The 21089-nt window shown below is 41.0% G+C and overlaps 1 protein-coding gene across 1 annotated transcript in view; it reads left to right on the top strand.

Moving 5' to 3' along the window:
* The first annotated feature begins 924 nt into the window (after positions 1-924).
* LOC149440125 (C-type lectin domain family 2 member E-like) overlaps positions 925-21089 on the top strand; it is a 43271-nt gene continuing 23106 nt past the window's right edge. The window contains exons 1-2 of the mRNA XM_089658897.1: positions 925-1073; positions 15800-15859. Of these exons, the coding sequence (XP_089515023.1) occupies positions 1022-1073; positions 15800-15859 (112 nt within the window). The 5' untranslated portion in view covers positions 925-1021. The remainder of the gene's footprint in view (positions 1074-15799; positions 15860-21089) is intronic.

Below are 21089 nucleotides of genomic sequence, written 5' to 3'. Positions count from 1 at the left end.
ATAAATAGATCCTTTTTTGACTATTTTGTGCATTAATTGGTCATATCAGTATACTGCGTGATCTCTCGTGAGACATTGTACTTATCCTTTTCAAATCCATGGCAAAATAGCGCCCGCGGATGTGCACGCGCGCATCTTTTGCATACTTTCCATCGTCAACAAAATGGTGCCGGTGTAACGCGCCATCTTTCACATGGAGTGGGCCCGTTTAGTGGATCTGCTTGCTCAGCGGGGAATTTCTACACTGATCCCTGCTAAGCAAACAGATGGCAAGTCTGTGTCCGCTCCGCTGCTGCAGAGCCGACACAGAGCTGCTCGCTCTCCTCAATGGGCGGTCGGATGAAAACGGACCACCCGACCCGAACGGAAGGGGAATTGAATCCCTTTTTTGGCAGATCGGATCGGATGTCGGTGGGTGTAAATCGACACGTGTCCGTCTATAGAGGAGAATGGGGTTTCCGATCGGGTCCACCTGAAAAACGGGCAGAGTGAGAAGAGTGAAAGAGCCCTACGTCTGTTTATGTCCCTTTTTTGTCCGTTGACATCCGTTTTTTTTTTAAAATAGGGTTTTCTTCCGGATGTCAACAGATGCGGACATTAATGGATGTAAACAGATGATCATCCGTTTACATCCGCTAGTCCTTAGAAATATATGGGGGTGTAAACGGACAGATGAAAATAATGGACATACGGAACGCCCGTGTGAAAGAGCCTCCAGTCAGCTACCTTGGACCTGTGGCAAAAAGTGATGCTTCATAAGTCTCATGAATTTATTTCACAGAAATAAAAACACATTTTAAAAAAAAAGGTCAAATAAAATCACAGCAACTTGATACAAATAATGATCAAATACACAAACAGGGGAATATAACTCAACTACAAAGAACACAAAACTGAAAGCAACTGAAGTATGATGACTATACAGTCCCTATGGAGGGTGTGTCATTCCCTTTGTACAGCGTGTTTCTTCCTTTCGAGAACAGTTTCACAGAAGACTTTGAGGCTGTACACACAGACTAAGATGGGGATTGGCGAACACACCACAGAGCCTGACTGCAAGGCAGTAGAAGAGGGTAAGAGTCGCCTTTCCTTCTCACCCAGACCAATAGTACTGACAGCTCCTCTAAGACACACTGTCATTATACAACGCAGAGCTGAAGCTGTCTGTACTGGACTAACCATTGCTCTAGCACAGGGACTACGCCTGCAAGCTTCTAACTACATTATCTGTACTGCTTTCTTTTCTTTTTCTTCTTTTTTTTTTTATTTAGTGTTTTTTGTATTTAAGTTTCCATTTCCTTTTCTGTGTTTTTGATTGTTATCTGCGTTCTATATTATATGTTTTTATTGATTTACAATAAAACATTTTTTTTTTACTATTTTTTTTTTAACTGGATCATCAATGCAGTTTTTGTTTTTTTTTCCTTTTGTGTGTATTTGATCATTACATGTGCTCTGTGGGATAACTGCCAACCTTCTGAGATGGGAAAGAGGGGCACAACTACTAGCAGACAGTATATAGGCAAAGGACACAGCCTTGATAGGTGGAGAAATAATACATAAAAATGATCAGTTAAACTGACAAGTACTTTTATTTCACCACTATTGTTCCTTTATAGTGGCTTTTGACATTTACAAATACAGCAAGCTGGAAATTGGATATAAGGTTTGGCGCTGTAAAACTTTTGTTTTTTGATAAATAGTATTTTTTTTTTTATACAGTGTAAACATCAGGCCAAAAAGAGGGATGAACGAGGAGAGAAAAGAGACAGAAGGACTTTGTTCCAAAAAATAGACAGTCCCTCCATGTTGTTGCTACAAATTTTGCATGCAATATATTTTTTTTCTTTTTGTTTTTCAATGCAGTTTTTTAGTGTTCTTTGTATTGGTGTCTTCCTTTTTTTTTGTATTTGATAATTTTTTTGTGTCCTGTTGCTATACATTTTCTTTTATGTTATTAAAAAAAATAATGCAAACTTAGTGTTTTTTTAACCATGCAAAAAAAGGAGACTTTCAGTGTCTCATCTGAAAATAAATATATATTTTATATATACATATATATACATACATACATATACATACATATATACACATACACACACATATATATATATAAAATAAAGGTAGAAGCGGGATGTAATTACCAGCCTACCCAATACACCAGACTGTAATGGCACAGAAATAACACACAAAATTGATCAGTTAAACTGACAAGTACTTTTCTTTTACCACTATTGTTCCTTTATAGTGGCTTTTGACATTTACAAATACAGCAAGCTGGAAATTGCATATAAGGTTTGGCGCTGTAAAACTTTTTTGTTTTTTGATAAATAGTATTTTTTTTTTGATACAGTGTAAACATCAGGCCAAAAAGAGGGATGAATGAGGAGAGAAGAGACAGAAGGACTTTGGTGTCCTTTTATGACACAGAGAATAGCTGCGATTCAACGGATCTCAGCTATTCTCTGGTCATTCACAGTTTATGACACTCAGCAGATCATGTCAGCCCTTCGCTGGAGATCTGTGTTCTCCCTCCAGATTCTCCAGCCCAGAGCTGGAGAATCAGAGGGACTTCAAACTAAGCAGAGATAATTTACCTCTGCTTAGTAAACTGATCTTTTACTGTAATCTTGCGAGATTATAGTAAAATCAGCCGTTTTCCAGCGTTTGGAGACCGTTCTCCCTTCGTTTGGAGAACTGCTTCATAAACTGCATTCACAGGAGAACTGTGTTCTCCGAGAATGCCAGAGAACTGAGCAGCGATCTATTACCGCTGGTTCATAAATGGACACCTTTGTTCCAAAAAATAGACAGTCCCTTTATGTTGTTGCTACAAATTTTGCATGCAATATATTTTTTTTCTTTTTGTTTTTCAATGCAGTTTTTTAGTGTTCTTTGTATTGGTGTCTTCCTTTTTTTTTGTATTTGATAATTTTTTTGTGTCCTGTTGCTATACATTTTCTTTTATGTTATTAAAAAAAATAATGCAAACTTAGTGTTTTTTTAACCATGCAAAAAAAGGAGACTTTCAGTGCCTCATCTGAAAATAAATATATATTTTATATATATACATATACAGTGGGGATCGAAAGTTTGGGCACCCCAGCTAAAAATTTGTATTAATGTGCATAAAGAAGCCAAGGAAAGATGGAAAAATCTCCAAAAGGCATCAAATTACAGATTAGACATTCTTATAATATGTCAACAAAAGTTAGATTTTATTTCCATCATTTACACTTTCAAAATAACAGAAAACAAAAAAATGGCGTCTGCAAAAGTTTGGGCACCCTGCAGAATTTATAGCATGCACTGCCCCCTTTGCCAAGCTGAGACCTGCCAGTGTCATGGATTGTTCTCAGTCATCGTCTGGGAAGACCAGGTGATGTCAGTCTCAAAGGTTTTAAATGCCCAGACTCATCTGACCTTGCCCCAACAATCAGCACCATGGGTTCTTCTAAGCAGTTGTCTAGAAAACTGAAACTGAAAATAGTTGACACTCACAAAGCTGGAGAGGGCTATAAGAAGATAGCAAAGCGTTTTCAGATGTCAATATCCTCTGTTCGGAATGTAATTAAGAAATGGCAGTCATCAGGAACAGTGGAAGTTAAAGCAAGATCTGGAAGACCAAGAAAAATATCAGACAGAACAGCTCGCAGGATTGTGAGAAAAACAATTCAAACCCCACGTTTGACTGCACGATCCCTCCAGAAAGATCTGGCAGACACTGGAGTTGTGGTACACTATTCCACTATAAAGAGATACTTGTACAAATATGGTCTTCATGGAAGAGTCATCAGAAGAAAACCTCTTCTACGTCCTCACCACAAAAATCATTGTTTGAACTTTGCAAATGAACATATAGACAAGCCTGATGCATTTTGGAAAAAAGTTCTGTGGACCGATGAGGTTAAAATTGAACTTTTTGGCCGGAATGAGCAAAGGTGCGTTTGGAGAAGAAGGGGCACAGAATTTAATGAAAAGAACCTCTGTCCAACTGTTAAGCATGGGGTTGGATCAATCATGCTTTGGGGTTGTGTTGCAGCCAGTGGCACAGGGAACATCTCACGAGTAGAAGGAAAAATGGATTCAATAAAATTTCAGCAAATTTTGGATGGTAACTTGATGCCATCTGTGAAAAAGCTGAAGTTAAAGAGAGGATGGCTTCTACAAATGGATAATGATCCTAAACACACCTCGAAATCCACGGGGGATTACATCAAGAGGCGTAAACTGAAGGTTTTGCCATGGCCTTCACAATCTCCTGACCTCAACAGAATTGAAAATCTATGGATAGACCTTAAAGGAGCAGTGCGTGACAGACAGCCCAGAAATCTCAAAGAACTGGAAGACTTTTGTAAGGAAGAATGGGCAAAGATACCTCAAACAAGAATTGAAAGACTCTTGGCTGGCTACAAAAAGCGTTTACAAGCTGTGATACTTGCCAAAGGGGGCAGTACAAGATATTAACTCTGCAGGGGGCCCAAACTTTTGCAGATGCCAGTTTTATGTTTTCTGTTATTTTGAAAGTGTAAATGATGGAAATAAAATCTAACTTTTGTTGACATATTATAAGAATGTCTAATCTGTAATTTGATGCCTTTTGGAGATTTTTCCATCTTTCCTTGGCTTCTTTATGCACATTAATACAAATTTTTAGCTGGGGTGCCCAAACTTTCGATCCCCACTGTACATATATATACATACACACATATATATACATACACACACACATATACATACATATATATACATACACACATATATATACATACACATACATGTACATATATATACATACATATAAATATACATATATATATATATTTATACATACATATACATATACGCATATATATAAAAAATAAAGGTAGAAGCGGGATGTAATTACCAGCCTACCCAATACACCGGACTGTAATGGCACAGCATAAGAAACAAATCGTAATTTAGTAAAACATAGTCTTTGTTACACAACAATAAAAAAAGATAAAAACAAGATAAAGCTCCCTACGCAAAGTGGGGGCAATAGTCCTCAATATATAATATATCTGAACAGCTCTGGAAGCTACCCCAAGCACACGTATCTTATGTCTATATATATCTCCTAGATTGTAAGCTTGAAAGAGCAGGGCCCTCGATCCCCTCATGTTTTGCATTGTATTGGTATTGTTCTGTCACATGTTCTGTCCCCCTTTGTAATGTACAGCGCTGAGCGAACTATTGGCGCTTTATAAATACTGAATAATAATAATAATAATATATAAATGGTTGATCTAGCCTCCAGAGCTATTCAGATTATATATTGAGGACTATGGCCCCCACTATGCATAGGGGGTTTATCTTGTTTATTATTGTGTAACAAAGACTATGTTTTACCAAATTACGATTTGTCCCTTCTGCTGTGCCATTACAGTCCGGTGTATTGGGTAGGCTGGTGATTATTTCCAGCTTCTACCTTTATTTTCTTTTTTTTTACTAGATTATCAGTTCAGTCTTATCCTTTTTTTTAATTTAGTGTTTTTACTGTTTATTCCATTTTTTATTTGATTGTTATCTGTGTTCGGTGGCTGTAAATGTTTTATTATACTTTTTTTGCTTGTTTGTTCAGTGGAAAAAAAAATCATAAAATAAGTGTACGGAGAGGTCACCACTTTATCTCCACAGGTCCATGGTAGTTGACTGGCAGCTGTGGGTGTCAACCAGTAAGCTTCTAGCTTTTATTTTCAAATTTCAACTGAACAAGCTGAAGATAGAAGCTGATTGGTTGCCATGTACAACTGCTCCATGTTCCGGCTGCTCCAGTTTTAGCAAATTCCCTTCAGGATCTTCAAACTCTAAGAACATTGTACACGGGGCTTTATTATAGAGTAATCTGGTGGGTTGGCTGAGAAGTCCCTTGCTGCGCGCTCCCAGCACATATGTCTGCTACTCCCGGAAAGGTCCCAATCTTCCCTTTCGATTGGGACCTTTCCCGATCATGTGACGGTGAATCACGGCGGTCACATGACCCTAAAAATCCACCCCGCCTACTGGCTTCTGAAACTCGGGCCGGGAGGCGCCGGCGCAAAGAGGTTAAAGATGAACTCTAGGCACAAGAATTTTAGGGTAACTCCACTTTCGTGGGAAACCCCCCCCCAGAAAAAACAATCAATACAATATAGCATATAGGACTGTAACCCGTCATATTGTCATTGAATGTCATTAAAATGGACCTTTTTCTTTTCAATCTGCAGAGCTGTTATTCTCTGCAAAATGCAATATGGCAGCCTGGAGGAGGTCTGTACACAGAGGGTATACAGAACCCCCCCCCCCTTCCCGAAATGTAATTTCTTGCTCGTGTGATTGACTCTCTGATTTTACCAGAGGTCTGCACTAAGATACAAGTCAGATTTTAGGCATCCCCTGCAACAAAAATGTCATTTTTGGTACGATATTCCCAAAGGAAAATCCTGTCCAAAGGGATGCAAACCCTGCCACTTTCCTCATTAGAAACCTGTCATATTGTCATTGAATGTCATTAAAAATGACCTTTTCTTTTCAATCTGCAGCACTGTTATTCTCTGCAAAATGCAATATGGCAGCCTGGAGGAGGTCTGTACACAGATGGTATACAGACCCCCCCCCCCCCGAAATGTCATTTCTTGCTCGTGTGATTGACTCTCTGATTTTACCAGAGGTCTGCACTAAAATACAATACAATTTTGGGTATCCCCTGCAACACAAATGTCATTTTTGGTACGATATTCCCAAAGGAAAATCCTGTCCAAAAGGGATGCAGACCCTGCCACTTTTCTTATTAGAAACTAGCAAGTGCAGCAGCTGAAAGATCATTATAAAATCAGTGCCATACTGCTCTTTAAGCCCGAGTTCACACTTTTGCGGCGCGTTACATCGCATGCGATTCGCGCAGGAACCGCATCGCATTCCTGTGCAGATCACATGCGATTTGTGTGCGGTGCGATTGGAGCAGTACATTATATATGGCTCTAATTGCACAGCATCCGCACCAAAAAGATGCAGGACCCTTTGGTCCGCAACTAGAATCGGATCGCATGGGTATTCGCACCTATGCGATCCGATTCTGCACATCGCACCGCGTTTTGCAGACCGCATCAGTGTGAACCCGGGCTGACACAGACTATCAAACGGCTATTTCTTCAGAATCTGCAAAAAAAAAGTTTTTTTTTAAAAACCCAGCCATGTTCAGAGATCAGTCACTGCACAATGCTTTCAGTTGTATCTCACATCAACCCTAAGGCCCCCCCTTCTGTTCTCATTTCCTCATACTGGGGCTTTTCACTGTAATAGGCGTGGGCGTCTGTTGAAATGTCCTTTCTTTTAAAAAATAACTAACTTGAAAATGTATTGTACACAATGGGGCGCCCAATTCTGAAAATGGCGCAATTTCTTTCTTTTTTTTCATTTTTCTGTATTTTTGGGGTTTTTTTAGTTTTTTTTTTTGCTGGTTTTCCTTTTTTTTTCTTTTTTATTCCAATCAAGAAGATTTTGTAGAAGAGACATACAGGGGTTTATTTACTAAAGCTGGAGAGTCCAAAATCAGACTCCCTTCTGCATAGAAACCAATCAGCTTCTAACCTCAGCTTGTTCAATGAAGCTTTGGCAATGAAACCTGGAAGCTGATTGGTTTCTATGCAGAAGGGAGTCTGATTTTGGACTCTCCAGCTTTAGTAAATAAACCCCACAATGTCTCTTCTGCAATAAAAGCTTTATACCGTCCTGTTTGCAACCTTTGTGGGTGTATCTACACTGAGATACATTACATTATACATACATTATACAATTTTCTGTCCAATTTCTGCCCAATTTCCTTTAGATTTACCTTCAACTATGTAGCGCAAGGGCCCGCCTAATTGGATACAATTGAAAGTGTTGTTCAAGTTTGATCTCCTATTATATGGTTTTTGGTAAATCTCAAGCAAAATTCTCAAGAAAATTGTAAATATACGGCCAGCCTGCATGCACAAATCGGTGTACAATCCTGGCTCTGGCCAGGTGCAGGGATTAAGGCTCCATGTACACGGGACGTTTGGAAAACACTTTTGAATGATGGAAACTGACTGCTGGAAAACGCAGGTTAAAAAACGTCTGTTTAGCTGCGTTTATGTGCGTTTGTATTTAGAAGCGTTTTTTAAAGATAACCTCAGGAGACCTTCCCAAATGCCCAGAATGCACTGAAAAACAGTAAAAAATTTACTATTTCAGACATTTTGAGAGGAATAGAGAGAGCAGAAGCAGAGAGAGCAGTATGTGTGGAGATGACCGGTCTTTTCTGGTTGTAGTCACTATGGATCCCATCATGAGCATAATGCGGCGCGTTCTACCATTTATTCCTTCACGAGAAACCTGGAAATGACTGCGCTGGAGTACCGGGTCCATTTGAATACATGGAAAACGCTTTGCCTGCATTTCTGATGATGAAAAAAGGCTCCGGACAGCATCTGGACATGGAACAGTTAAAAATGCTTCTAAACGCAAACGCTTATAAACGCGGTTAGCCGCATTTACAAGCACTGGTAAAATCTACTCCTGAACGCAAGTTTGGTGCGTTCAAAAAAACGACTGTAAACTCAACTGCCTGTAAAGGATGATGTGTACATGGATACATAGGAGAACATTAGGGAGGGTTCAGGGGCTGCTGAAAAACCGCTCAAGGTGTGAATGTAGACTTAAGTAGGGTTGTCACCTCATCCCTTTAAAACCGAACACATAATAATTCAATGGCTGTATTGTTATTGTGCAACAGAATCACTGTAAAAATATTTTTATTTCTCATAAATACACAACCGGGAATTCTGCTTCAAACATGACTCATTGATCTGACTCCTATTTTAGCATCATGATTATAGTCTGCTACTCATAAATCCATAATATGCTGCTAATGATATTGTGACATTCATAGTACTTAAAGTGCATATCCACCCAAACTTGTTTTGGTCCCTCTCACACGGGTGTTCCGTTCTGTCTGTTTTTCATCTGTCTGTTTATGGGTGAAAAACAGACACTTATCTATTTCTATTGGCTAGCAGATGTAAACGGATGATCATATGTTTACATCCGTTAATGTCCGCATCGGTTAACATCTGGGTTTTTTTTGAACGGAAGAAACCCCTATTTTTCTTCCTTAAAAAACTCAGTAATGGACAAAAAAACATATGTAAACGGATGAAAAACGGATGTAAACAGATGAAAAACAGATGTAAAGTGAAATCAACTGATAAAAAAAGATGTAAACGGACGAAAAACGGATGTGAACAGACATACGGTCCATTTTTGCATTGGTAAAGGATGTAAAAGAACGGATGTCAAGTGATGAAAAACGGATGTAAACTGATGAAAAACGAATGTAAACAGATGCAAAATGGATGTAAACTGAACTGATGAAAAACTGCTGTAAACTGATGAAAAACAAATGTAAATGGATAAAAACGGATGTTACTGGACATACGGTCCATTTTTGGATTGGTAAAGGATGTAAAAGAACGGATGTAATCTGATCAAAAACAGATGTCAACTGATGAAAAATGGATGTAAACAAATGAAAAATGGATGTAAACTGATGTAAACTGATGAAAAACGAATGTAAACAGATGCAAAATGCATGTAAACTGATGAAAAACTGATGTAAACGGATACAAAACTGATGTAAATGAATGAAAAACAGATGTAAATGAATGAAAAATGGAAGTAAACTGATGAAAAAATGGTGTAAACAGATGCATAATGGATGTAAACTGACGGAAACCGATAAAAAACTGATGTAAACTGATGAAAAACTAATGCAAACGGATGGAAAATGGATGTTAATGGTCATACGGTCCATTTTTGCATTGGTAAAGGATGTAAAAGAACGGGTGTAAACTGATAAAAAACGGATGTCAACCGATAGAAAACGGATGTAAACAAATGAAAAATGAATGTAAACTGACGTAAACCGATGAAAAACGAATGTAAACAGATGCAAAATGGATGTAAACTGACGTAAACGGATGAAAAACTGTTGTAAATGGATAAAAACAGATGTAAATTAATGAAAAATAGATGTAAACTGATGAAAAACCGATGTAAACAAATGCAAAATCGATGTAAACAAATGCGAAATCAATCTAAACAGATGAGAAACAGATGTAAATGGACATATGATCCATTTTTGCATTCATAAAGGATGTAAAAGAATGGATGTAAACTAATGAAAAACAGATGTAAATGAATGATAAATGGATGTAAACGGACGTAAACTGATGAGAAGCGGATGTAAACTGATGAAAAACCGATGTGAATTGATCCCTTTTTTCTTGGAAAAATGTGACTGAACTGATGAAAAAACGGAACGCTCGTGTGAAAGGACCCAGGGAAGCCTAGGAACATCCGGCAGATATTTACTGCTGTCCGGCTTTTTTCTAGACAGAAGTGAGAGGAACTCTCCAACATTGTTTTTCAGGCCGACCCGACCAGAACCTCCATTCTCCTCTATGGAGCGGTGGGTGTAAGCGGACATTTGTCCATTTACACCCACCAACATCCAATTTGATCCAATCCACAAAAAAGGGACAGATGGGGATCCAATTCCCCTTCCTTCCATCGGTTTGGGTCGGATGAAAGCAGACAGGTGATCTGTTTTCCTCCGACCGCCTATTGAGGACAGCGATCAGCTCTGCGTTGGATCTGCAGCAGCGGAGCGGACACAGAGCTGTCATCCGAATGCTCAGAGGGGATCAGCGGAGGGATCCCCCCGCTGAGCAGGTGGATCCACTATACAGGTCCGCCCCGTGTGAAAGGACCCATCCCAAAAATCAGGAAACCCCTAACAAGAGTTCTGATACTTCCCCACTCTACTCAGAACCAGGAACATTGTCTTTGGCGTGATTTTATTTCCCATTTTCCACTCATTATTGCCAGTATTTACACAGAACATTTGGAGAAGACCGACTACTTTAATTTTCATGGAAGCAAATGACCTATAGAATGAAAACATGTTTGTGTGACCCAGGGGCGTCCCTAGGGTTGGTGTCACCCGGGGTGGTAACATTTGGTGACACCCCCTCTGACGATCCCCGCAGAATGGATCGGATCTGCGGATTGAGCATAATGGATCGGACTCCGATCTATTATACTCCCCAATCCGCAGATCCGATCCATCCTGCAGGGATCGTCGGCATGCAACCTATACGGGGTGACACCGGACCCAATCCACGAAAAGGTGAGTTGTAAAGAAAGCCGATGATCCCCGCAGGATGGATCGGATCTGCGGATTGAGCATAATGGATCGGACCCATCCTGCGGGGATCGACGGCTTTCTTTACAAATTACCTTTTTGTGGAGCGGGTCCGGTGTCACCCCATGCGGTAGGTGTCACCCTGTGCGGCGGGCACCCCCCGCACCTGCTTTGGGATGCCACTGATGTGACCTTTGTATGTCACATGATATTTGTGGAAAACATTATCTCATCTCATGTTATATTTATATAGTGTGTGTGTGTAGGTAGGGTGTGGTCTGGTTACCTTTGTTGGTTGGGAGCAGATGTCACCTGAATCACAAACACGGATGTAGACAAGTCAGAACATGTGACAGTACAGAGACCTGCTATTAAAGGGATTGTAAACTGTCTCCTTGTCCAATGACCTATTCAGTTGAAAATAGAAATGAAAGACAAAACATTTATGTATATATATATAAAAGAAACACTATAAATACCTTTTCCCCTTTGTTATATGTGATCACATACCCTCAGTTCTCAGCTGCATAAGAGCTGGGGGAGGAGAAACAGTGGTACACTGATCTTCCCAGTGAATGGCTGTGCAAAGGGGTGGGGGAGGGGGTGTCAAAACAAGGCTGATCATTGGAGGAGAGCACAATGAGTACCCAGCACAGCTAGAGAACCTCTCTGTGCTCTCAGGCTAGGTCCACACCAATGCAGTTTGCGTTTGATCCGTTCCTGCAGTGAGTTTTGCGTTCCGTTTTGCACATGCGTTTTTGCCGCATTTTGCAGTTTTTTCCTTGTTACTAGGCAGATTAAAACGCCAAACGCATCAAAAACACACTTCATGCCTTTCTGCAGTGTTTCCATAGAACCCGAAACGCAACATTTTGCGTTTAAAAAAGTCCATGACCCTTTCCAAGAAACGCACCTGGTGAAAACGCGGAGATGTGAACCTGTCCAATAGGAAATCATGTTAAATGGACTGTACTGCGTTTCTGCAAAATGCTGCGGAAAACGCTTAGGTGTGAACCTGGGGAATTGTAAGAACACCAGGGATGTCACACAGAGGAAGCAATACAAAGAGAACTGGAGACTTTTTCATACAAGAACATGGAACAGCAGGCACAGATCAGGAATAGGAATTGTAGGGGACTCAGGGGCAGACTGACCATTTGGAAACTCGGGCACTGCCTGAGGGCCCAGGGTCAGTAGGGGGCCCCATGAGATGCCCCTGGTACCTTTTTCATAGGCTTTTTTGAGTTTGGGCAAGGACACAGGGGCCCCATGATCCCCTATTGCCCGGGGACCCCATGAGTTGTCAGTCCGCCCCTTGTTGGGGTAATATATTCTTTAATAAAAAAAGCATCGCCTTCCAAGCTCAGTGGCATCAGAGTAGAATTAGTGGTGTAAAATATAAAAGAAGAAATAAAAAAAAAAGAAAGGCCTATCTCAAAGGTGTTCTTTACATCTTCTAAATCCAGTTTGCACGATACTCGATGGATTAGTTGTCCTTTAAAGGTTCTCCTTCTCTCCTCACTGTACTTCTAGTCTGTAGATCATCTATGCTCAGCCAGGGTTTGGTGGAACCCTAAGGTTTCTCCAGAGGTTATTTGGGGTTTCTTGAGTAATGAGCAACTTCTGCCTCTCAAATAACTGACCACTGACACCAATAATAACATTAGCTATCCATAAAGGGAGGGTTTTCCTACTGACCTCAAATATATGGGGGATTTATCCTGCTGGCCTTCACACTCATACCATGAGCTGTAGATCTAGTAATTATTAGCAGGGGTTACCAGAGACCAAAAAGTTATTTCAAGGGTTCTTCTGTGTTAAAGAGTTTGAGAAAGGTTGCTCTAGATCAGCCTTTCTCAACCAGGGTGCCCAGGCAACCTGGGGCGCTTTGAGGTTTCTTCAGGGGTGCCTTGAGGTTTCTTCAGGGGTGCCTTGAGGTTTCTTCGGGGGTGCCTTGGCAAAATGTCTTAAAATTGCCCAAAACTTGTTGACAAGCCAGCGGGTGGAACAAGCCTGCCTTCTAGTTACACAAAGCCACAGGTTTTCATTGTGCACCATTACAACCTTCTAGCCGTTGGCATCCTGACAACAAATGACATCATCAGTTGATAAGGATGATATTAGCTGCCTGCACAGCATCCTAGTTTTACCTTCGCCTGCTCCTCTCCATCAGCACATTAGCTCAGTGATTGAGAAAAACCGAGGGAGAGGAGAAACATTGGAATACTAATCAGTACCAGTGTGCAAACGTGTATTTGCTTTGGAAGAATAAATCACCTCCAATGTCCTACATGTGCGGATGTTGCTGCATTATATTAAACTATTAGAATAGTCTTTCACATTTTAGACTGGAGTTCCCTTTTAAAATTATGGACAGTCTAGAGCAGGGGTGGGCAAACTTTTTGACTTGAGGGCCGCAATGGGTTCATATATTGGACCCGGGGGCCAGACCAAGAGTAGATGAATGATGTGTATGTGTCATCCATAGTAAATATAGTAATATTCCCCCATAGTAAGCATAGTAATTAATCCCCCATATAGTAATTCATCCCCCATATAGTAATTCATCCCCCATATAGTAATTCATCCCCCATAGTAATTCATCCCCCATATAGTAATTCATCCCCCTAGAGTAATTCATCCCCCATAGTAATTCATCCCCCATATAGTAATTCATCCCCCATATAGTAATTCATCCCCCATATAGTAATTCATCCCCCCTATAGTAATTCATCCCCCATAGTAATTCATCCCCCATATAGTAATTCATCCCCCATATAGTAATTCATCCCCCATAGTAATTCATCCCCCATATAGTAATTAATCCCCCATATAGTAATTCATCCCCCATATAGTAATTCATCCCTCATAGTAATTCATCCCCCATATAGTAATTCATCCCCCATATAGTAATTAATCCCCCATAGTAATTCATCCCCCATATAGTAATTCATCCCCCATATAGTAATTCATCCCCCCTATAGTAATTAATCCCCCATATAGTAATTCATCCCCCATAGTAATTCATCCCCCATATAGTAATTCATCCCCCATATAGTAATTCATCCCCCATAGTAATTCATCCCCCATAGTAATTCATCCCCCATATAGTAATTCATCCCCCCTATAGTAATTCATCCCCCATAGTAATTCATCCCCCATATAGTAATTCATCCCCCATATAGTAATTCATCCCCCCTATAGTAATTCATCCCCCATAGTAATTCATCCCCCATATAGTAATTCATCCCCCATATAGTAATTCATCCCCCATATAGTAATTCATTCCCCATATTAATTCATCCCCCATATTAAGTCCCCAAGTCCCCCCTGTGTCAATTCACTTACCTTTGCTCCGCGCGTTCCTCTCGCCGTGTTCCCGCGCCGTTCCGGTGTAGCATGAAAATCTGTCTCCTATGAGGATCTGTCCCCCTCGACGTATCTGCGCATGTGCCAGTTTCAGGCATTAGCAGCCGATCGACGATCTCCGGCACATGCGCAGATACGTCGAGGGGGACAGATCCTCATAGGAGACAGATTTTCATGCTACACCGGTCTTCAGGGCGGACTGTGAGAGGAGCCTAGCGGGAGCCTAGCTCCGCGGGCCGGATTAAAAGGTCTGCCGGGCCGTATACAGCCCGCGGGCCGTAGTTTGCCCATTGCTGGTCTAGAGGCACCCCATTTTAGAATGGGGTGCCACAAGATTGTCCATAATTTATTTATTTTATTACAGGTACTTACATGGTGCTGTCAATTTACACAATGCTTTACATATATATTGTACAGTCACATCAGTCCCCGCCCCCCGAGGAGCGTACAATCTAAGGTCCCTAACTCACATTCATACATACACATACTAGGGACAATTTAGACAGGAGCCAATTAACCTACCAGAATTTAAAGGGTGCTTTGGGACTGTCCATAATTTTAAAGGGTGCCTTGGTACTGTCCATAATTTTAAAGGGTGCCTTGACTGAAAAAAGCTTGAGAAACACTGCTCTAGATATACTATATGGCCAAATGACTGTGGACCCATGACCATCATGAGTTTGTTGGAGATCCCATTCCAAAGCCATGGCCATTAACGTGGAGTTGACCCTTCTTTGTGCCTCTAACATCCTCTACTCTTCTGGTACGACACTCAATAAGATATTGGGGTCCACCTTTGGGAATGTACACCCATTCCAATTCATCCCAAAGTTGTTCAGTAGGGTTGAGGTCAGGGCTCTCAGAAGGACACTTAAGTTCCTCCGCATCAAGCTGGTCAAACTATGTCTTTATGGAGCTGGCTTTGTACACAGGGGGACAGTCATACTGCAATGGAAAAGAACTTTCCCCAAAGTGTTACCACAAGGTTGGAAGTGCACAATTGTCTAAAATGTCTTTGTATGTATCAGCATTGACCACTTCACCAAAAGCACCAGAACCCATTTGGAGTCTACAAACATTTGGCCATACAGTGTAGCTGTGCACCTTATTTGCTGCTGCTCCTATATTGTACATTGATATATTGCTGTCCTAAGAGTAGATGTATGAAAAGTAATGGGTTTTTTTTTTCTCTCTTTACAGGATGTTTAAAACCGCTCACAAACAAAGACCTTGAGAAGTCTGCAGATAATCATGACCAAGGTATGAAATATCACACATATGTACAAGGACTGTGTACTGTATTTAGCTGTATTGTTGTTCCTTTGCTGGATGTTTTACAGCTTTGGTTGGTGTTTGAACTTGCCCAGGAATTTGCATTGACACCATGTTATTTTGCATTCAAATTTTACCTGTATAGACCAGCCCAAGAGTCATGTAAAGTACAATATCTTGTGATTGCGATCGCATATTTCTCTGCGGAAAAAAAAAGCAATTGGCAGATAATTAGTATTTGACGTTATGGCTCATCGCATCACTTAATATTGCACATTTCCGACTGGTCATTGGAAACTTCTGTACAACAGCTCAGCCTGCACCTCAGAAAGGGAAGACCACATCAACAGGTTGGAATGGAAGGATTTTATGTGGAATAATTCAGCTATGGTGCTTAGTGCCTTATTGCACAGTAGACTACTCATGGTAGTTCTGCTCCAATAGGCGCTGCTCAGGGAGACATGAGCATTGTGGATCAGAGTGGACATAAGGAGAAGAGAGCAAAAAAATGGCAGCCAGAATATCACTTTTTTTGGTTAAAATAATCCATTCTCATCAAAGACCAGGATAACCAGCACCATGATTAACGGGAATAAGAACCAGATGTCACATACATGGAGACAGGTGAATTAGGAAAGGTCCAGGATACAGATCAGCTCAGCTGCCCAGCCTTGAACCCATGTAAGTGTGCAGCCATCAATAGCAACATACAGTATGCAGCACTCAGAGGCAGAGCTAGGAAGCTGCAGGACAGGGGCACAGTACAAAAACAGGGAGAGCTGTCAGCGGTAACGGGAAACAACAACAACGTGTTTCCAGTCATCAAGACCCTTTCTTAAGCCTGGGAACCACCACTACAGGAGGAGATTTAAACTCTAAATAGCAGGAAAACCTGGAGAATTGGCCATATCACTAATGCGGCAAAAAATTATCACAATAAAATAAGTGAGAGAACATTTTTTCACAATACTGTGTTCAGCTCAAAACTCTCACAGAGACCTTTTGGAGATATTGCATCAAGCTTGTAAATCCAGAACGTCTCCCTTTTGCAAAAACATTCTTCAGGCAGGAGACTGCTTGGTATGACGTCTATGATCCATACTATAGGACCCAAAGTAGAGCTGCCATACATTTCCAAGAAATGTCTGGTAATGTTGTGATCATCCTTGCCTTTTTCTATGAATCGCCTTTGTCCTCTGAAGCTCTGATGGTACACCCTGGTAAGCCACAGTGAAATGAAAGGCTACAAATTCTGTGGAGCAATTATAAAATGACATGATCGGTGTACTGTCTACTATTCGACTGTCTTATAGGTAACAATAGACCTTAAAGGGGATCACCCAGTAATAGGGACCATTGTTGATTGGAGCACTGTGCAGGTGACATGGCAGACACACTTGTTATGCAGTCTGACTACATAACAATGAGAGCAGACATAGCTTCAGTTGGGCCTTAAGTCTCACGGAAGCCACACCGAAAAATATAGCAAGTGGATAATGTTGTTCACTGGCATGAAAAAACAAAAACATATTTGAAGTGTCGGGATACCAGATATGCACATACTTTTAAGCAGTACAGCTTAAAAACAACAACCCCCCCCAAAAAAAGTCACACTTTCATAAAGCATAGTGGTGTGCCTTGCCCTTCACTGGCTTTGAGAGTACAAAGCCTGTGGAGTCCAATAAATGAATGGTGGAGTGGGAAAAGAATACCTGGAGGAAAGCCTGGTTGCATGGTCTGTCAATGTTACATTTATAACATAAAAAAAGTGCAGCGCTGAAATAATGACAATATGACAGAAAAATAGTCCACTAAAAGTCTTAGTTAGATGAACGTATCCAGTATCAGATGTGAATTCAGAATTGGTGATCCGTGTGGAAATGGCTGGAAAACGCACTCACCAGAAGTAAGACACATAAACGCAGTGTGCATTAATGCTCGTGGATCATCAATCCAAAGGGAAGTAAAGCTGGTCCGATTACAGGAGTGGTGGATCCCTCCTCCGTAGATGCAGCAACAGGTCTTCCTTCTCACGATTAGATGTGGAATTCCAAGACCCAGATTCTGCAAGCAAAAGCTCCTCAAGGGAGTTTAGGGAAGGACACCCATAGTGAAGTAGGTCATAAAAGGCAGCTTTATTCAAAACAATGATATCCGATTCAAAGCAGGCAGGTATCATACAGATGTGTCAGCAAGACAACTAACCCTGGTACTTTGAATAGTGGCCGCCGGGCCTCCACGTGGCTCCGGCGGCGTAGCGTCTCGACGTCCAGGCTCCTCCTTACGCGTTACGTGCGCACGCACATCTTCAGAGGTATGGAACCATTGACGTGTTGACGCGAATGGGCGCATATGTATAGGCATAATGACGCATGCGCAGTAGCGTGTGCGCCAATGCGCAAAACCCAAGGCGCATGCGCGTGGCTCCGTCTTCCATTTTAATGGAGCTCGAAGACACAGGGTGGAAGGGCGGAAATGCCCTATAATTGACAAGTGAATGTCAAATGAAGTAAAGTTCAACAATGGTGTAAATTACACCCATATAAAAACAATCCGGTGTGGGTCTATGTAAAATATATGTAAAAAAGCGCGATAGCGCCAATATGTTGAACTTATTTCCAATTAGATAGTATCTCAGTAAATATATCCATGCGTCATTATAACTATGCAACATAAACTTGATAAACATTCAATAAAGACATAATATGCATAAAAGTTAAGTAAAAAATTCCCAAAGGATAAAACAATATGAGGATAAGAAGGCTGCAGAACTAAAACTGTATCAACCCAATAAATAATACGCATCAATGAGAGATCAAGAAAGGTGCTAAGGTAGAAGCGCATGTGAAAAAGGTCAAATCATGCGTCCATAACCATGCGTCTAAAACATGGAAAAATTGGGGAGAAATTACATCATCCATTGGCAATAAAGCAGTTAAGGTCTAGATCTATATTGAGCCCCGCTGGGTGGGAAGTACCCAATTCAAAAATATGTTTAGTCTCCAGCTGGGAAACTGCTCTCACTTTATGTGTACCTCTCCAGTGTGGGGTGACTAAGTCGATCCCCACAAACTTGAGTGATGTGGGATCTCTATGATGAAAACGTCTGTAATGTAGAGATAGAGAATGGTCTTTGTAACCTTTTCTGATATTGGCAATGTGTTCCCTAAGGCGATCTCTAAGCCTCCTGGTGGTCCGGCCAATATATTGTTTGGAGCACGGGCATTCAAGTAGGTATACTACAAATTTGTAGTATACCTACTTGAATGCCCGTGCTCCAAACAATATATTGGCCGGACCACCAGGAGGCTTAGAGATCGCCTTAGGGAACACATTGCCAATATCAGAAAAGGTTACAAAGACCATTCTCTATCTCTACATTACAGACGTTTTCATCATAGAGATCCCACATCACTCAAGTTTGTGGGGATCGACTTAGTCACCCCACACTGGAGAGGTACACATAAAGTGAGAGCAGTTTCCCAGCTGGAGACTAAACATATTTTTGAATTGGGTACTTCCCACCCAGCGGGGCTCAATATAGATCTAGACCTTAACTGCTTTATTGCCAATGGATGATGTAATTTCTCCCCAATTTTTCCATGTTTTAGACGCATGGTTATGGACGCATGATTTGACCTTTTTCACATGCGCTTCTACCTTAGCACCTTTCTTGATCTCTCATTGATGCGTATTATTTATTGGGTTGATACAGTTTTAGTTCTGCAGCCTTCTTATCCTCATATTGTTTTATCCTTTGGGAATTTTTTACTTAACTTTTATGCATATTATGTCTTTATTGAATGTTTATCAAGTTTATGTTGCATAGTTATAATGACGCATGGATATATTTACTGAGATACTATCTAATTGGAAATAAGTTCAACATATTGGCGCTATCGCGCTTTTTTACATATATTTTACATAGACCCACACCGGATTGTTTTTATATGGGTGTAATTTACACCATTGTTGAACTTTACTTCATTTGACATTCACTTGTCAATTATAGGGCATTTCCGCCCTTCCACCCTGTGTCTTCGAGCTCCATTAAAATGGAAGACGGAGCCACGCGCATGCGCCTTGGGTTTTGCGCATTGGCGCACACGCTACTGCGCATGCGTCATTATGCCTATACATATGCGCCCATTCGCGTCAACACGTCAATGGTTCCATACCTCTGAAGATGTGCGTGCGCACGTAACGCGTAAGGAGGAGCCTGGACGTCGAGACGCTACGCCGCCGGAGCCACGTGGAGGCCCGGCGGCCACTATTCAAAGTACCAGGGTTAGTTGTCTTGCTGACACATCTGTATGATACCTGCCTGCTTTGAATCGGATATCATTGTTTTGAATAAAGCTGCCTTTTATGACCTACTTCACTATGGGTGTCCTTCCCTAAACTCCCTTGAGGAGCTTTTGCTTGCAGAATCTGGGTCTTGGAATTCCACATCTAATCGTGAGAAGGAAGACCTGTTGCTGCATCTACGGAGGAGGGATCCACCACTCCTGTAATCGGACCAGCTTTACTTCCCTTTGGATTGATGATCCACGAGCATTAATGCACACTGCGTTTATGTGTCTTACTTCTGGTGAGTGCGTTTTCCAGCCATTTCCACACGGATCACCAATTCTGAATTCACATCTGATACTGGATACGTTCATCTAACTAAGACTTTTAGTGGACTATTTTTCTGTCATATTGTCATTATTTCAGCGCTGCACTTTTTTTATGTTATTGCTTTTAAGTTTGATTGGTTGCTTAGAGTGTTCAGCCGCTATCAGGATTAGCGCTCACTGCTGTTGTTTTCCCATTTAATGTTACATTTATGACTCTCTGCTGCAATGCAGAGGTGTGCTTCACAAATGTGCATTGCCCCTCACTGGCCTTGAGAGTGCAAAGCTGGTGGAGTACAATAAAAATAAATGGCAAAGTAAGAACAAAAGAGGAAAACTCAGTTGAGTGACCTGTCAATGTCAAATGTATGGCTTGTCACCAATCAGGGAGATGCATTAAGCAAAGGAATTCTTCGGGAGCACAGCAGCCTCAACACCATGTCCTGCATTTTATGAATGGCCTGTGGGCCATTGGTGGGCCTTGGTGTAGACCTTGCCATGTATCACAGGTAGAGGATAAAAATATCAACTCTCCTTTCTTAATAAGCCCTTTGGTAATGAAGGAGAAAAGAAAATTAAAAGAATAAACTAAATTATTTATT

The sequence above is a fragment of the Staurois parvus genome, unplaced genomic scaffold, assembly GCF_062004578.1.
Source record: "Staurois parvus isolate SC_StPar_1 unplaced genomic scaffold, SC_StPar_1.0 ptg001111l, whole genome shotgun sequence".
Taxonomy (NCBI): domain Eukaryota; kingdom Metazoa; phylum Chordata; class Amphibia; order Anura; family Ranidae; genus Staurois; species Staurois parvus.
This window is presented reverse-complemented; position numbering and strand designations above follow the sequence as displayed.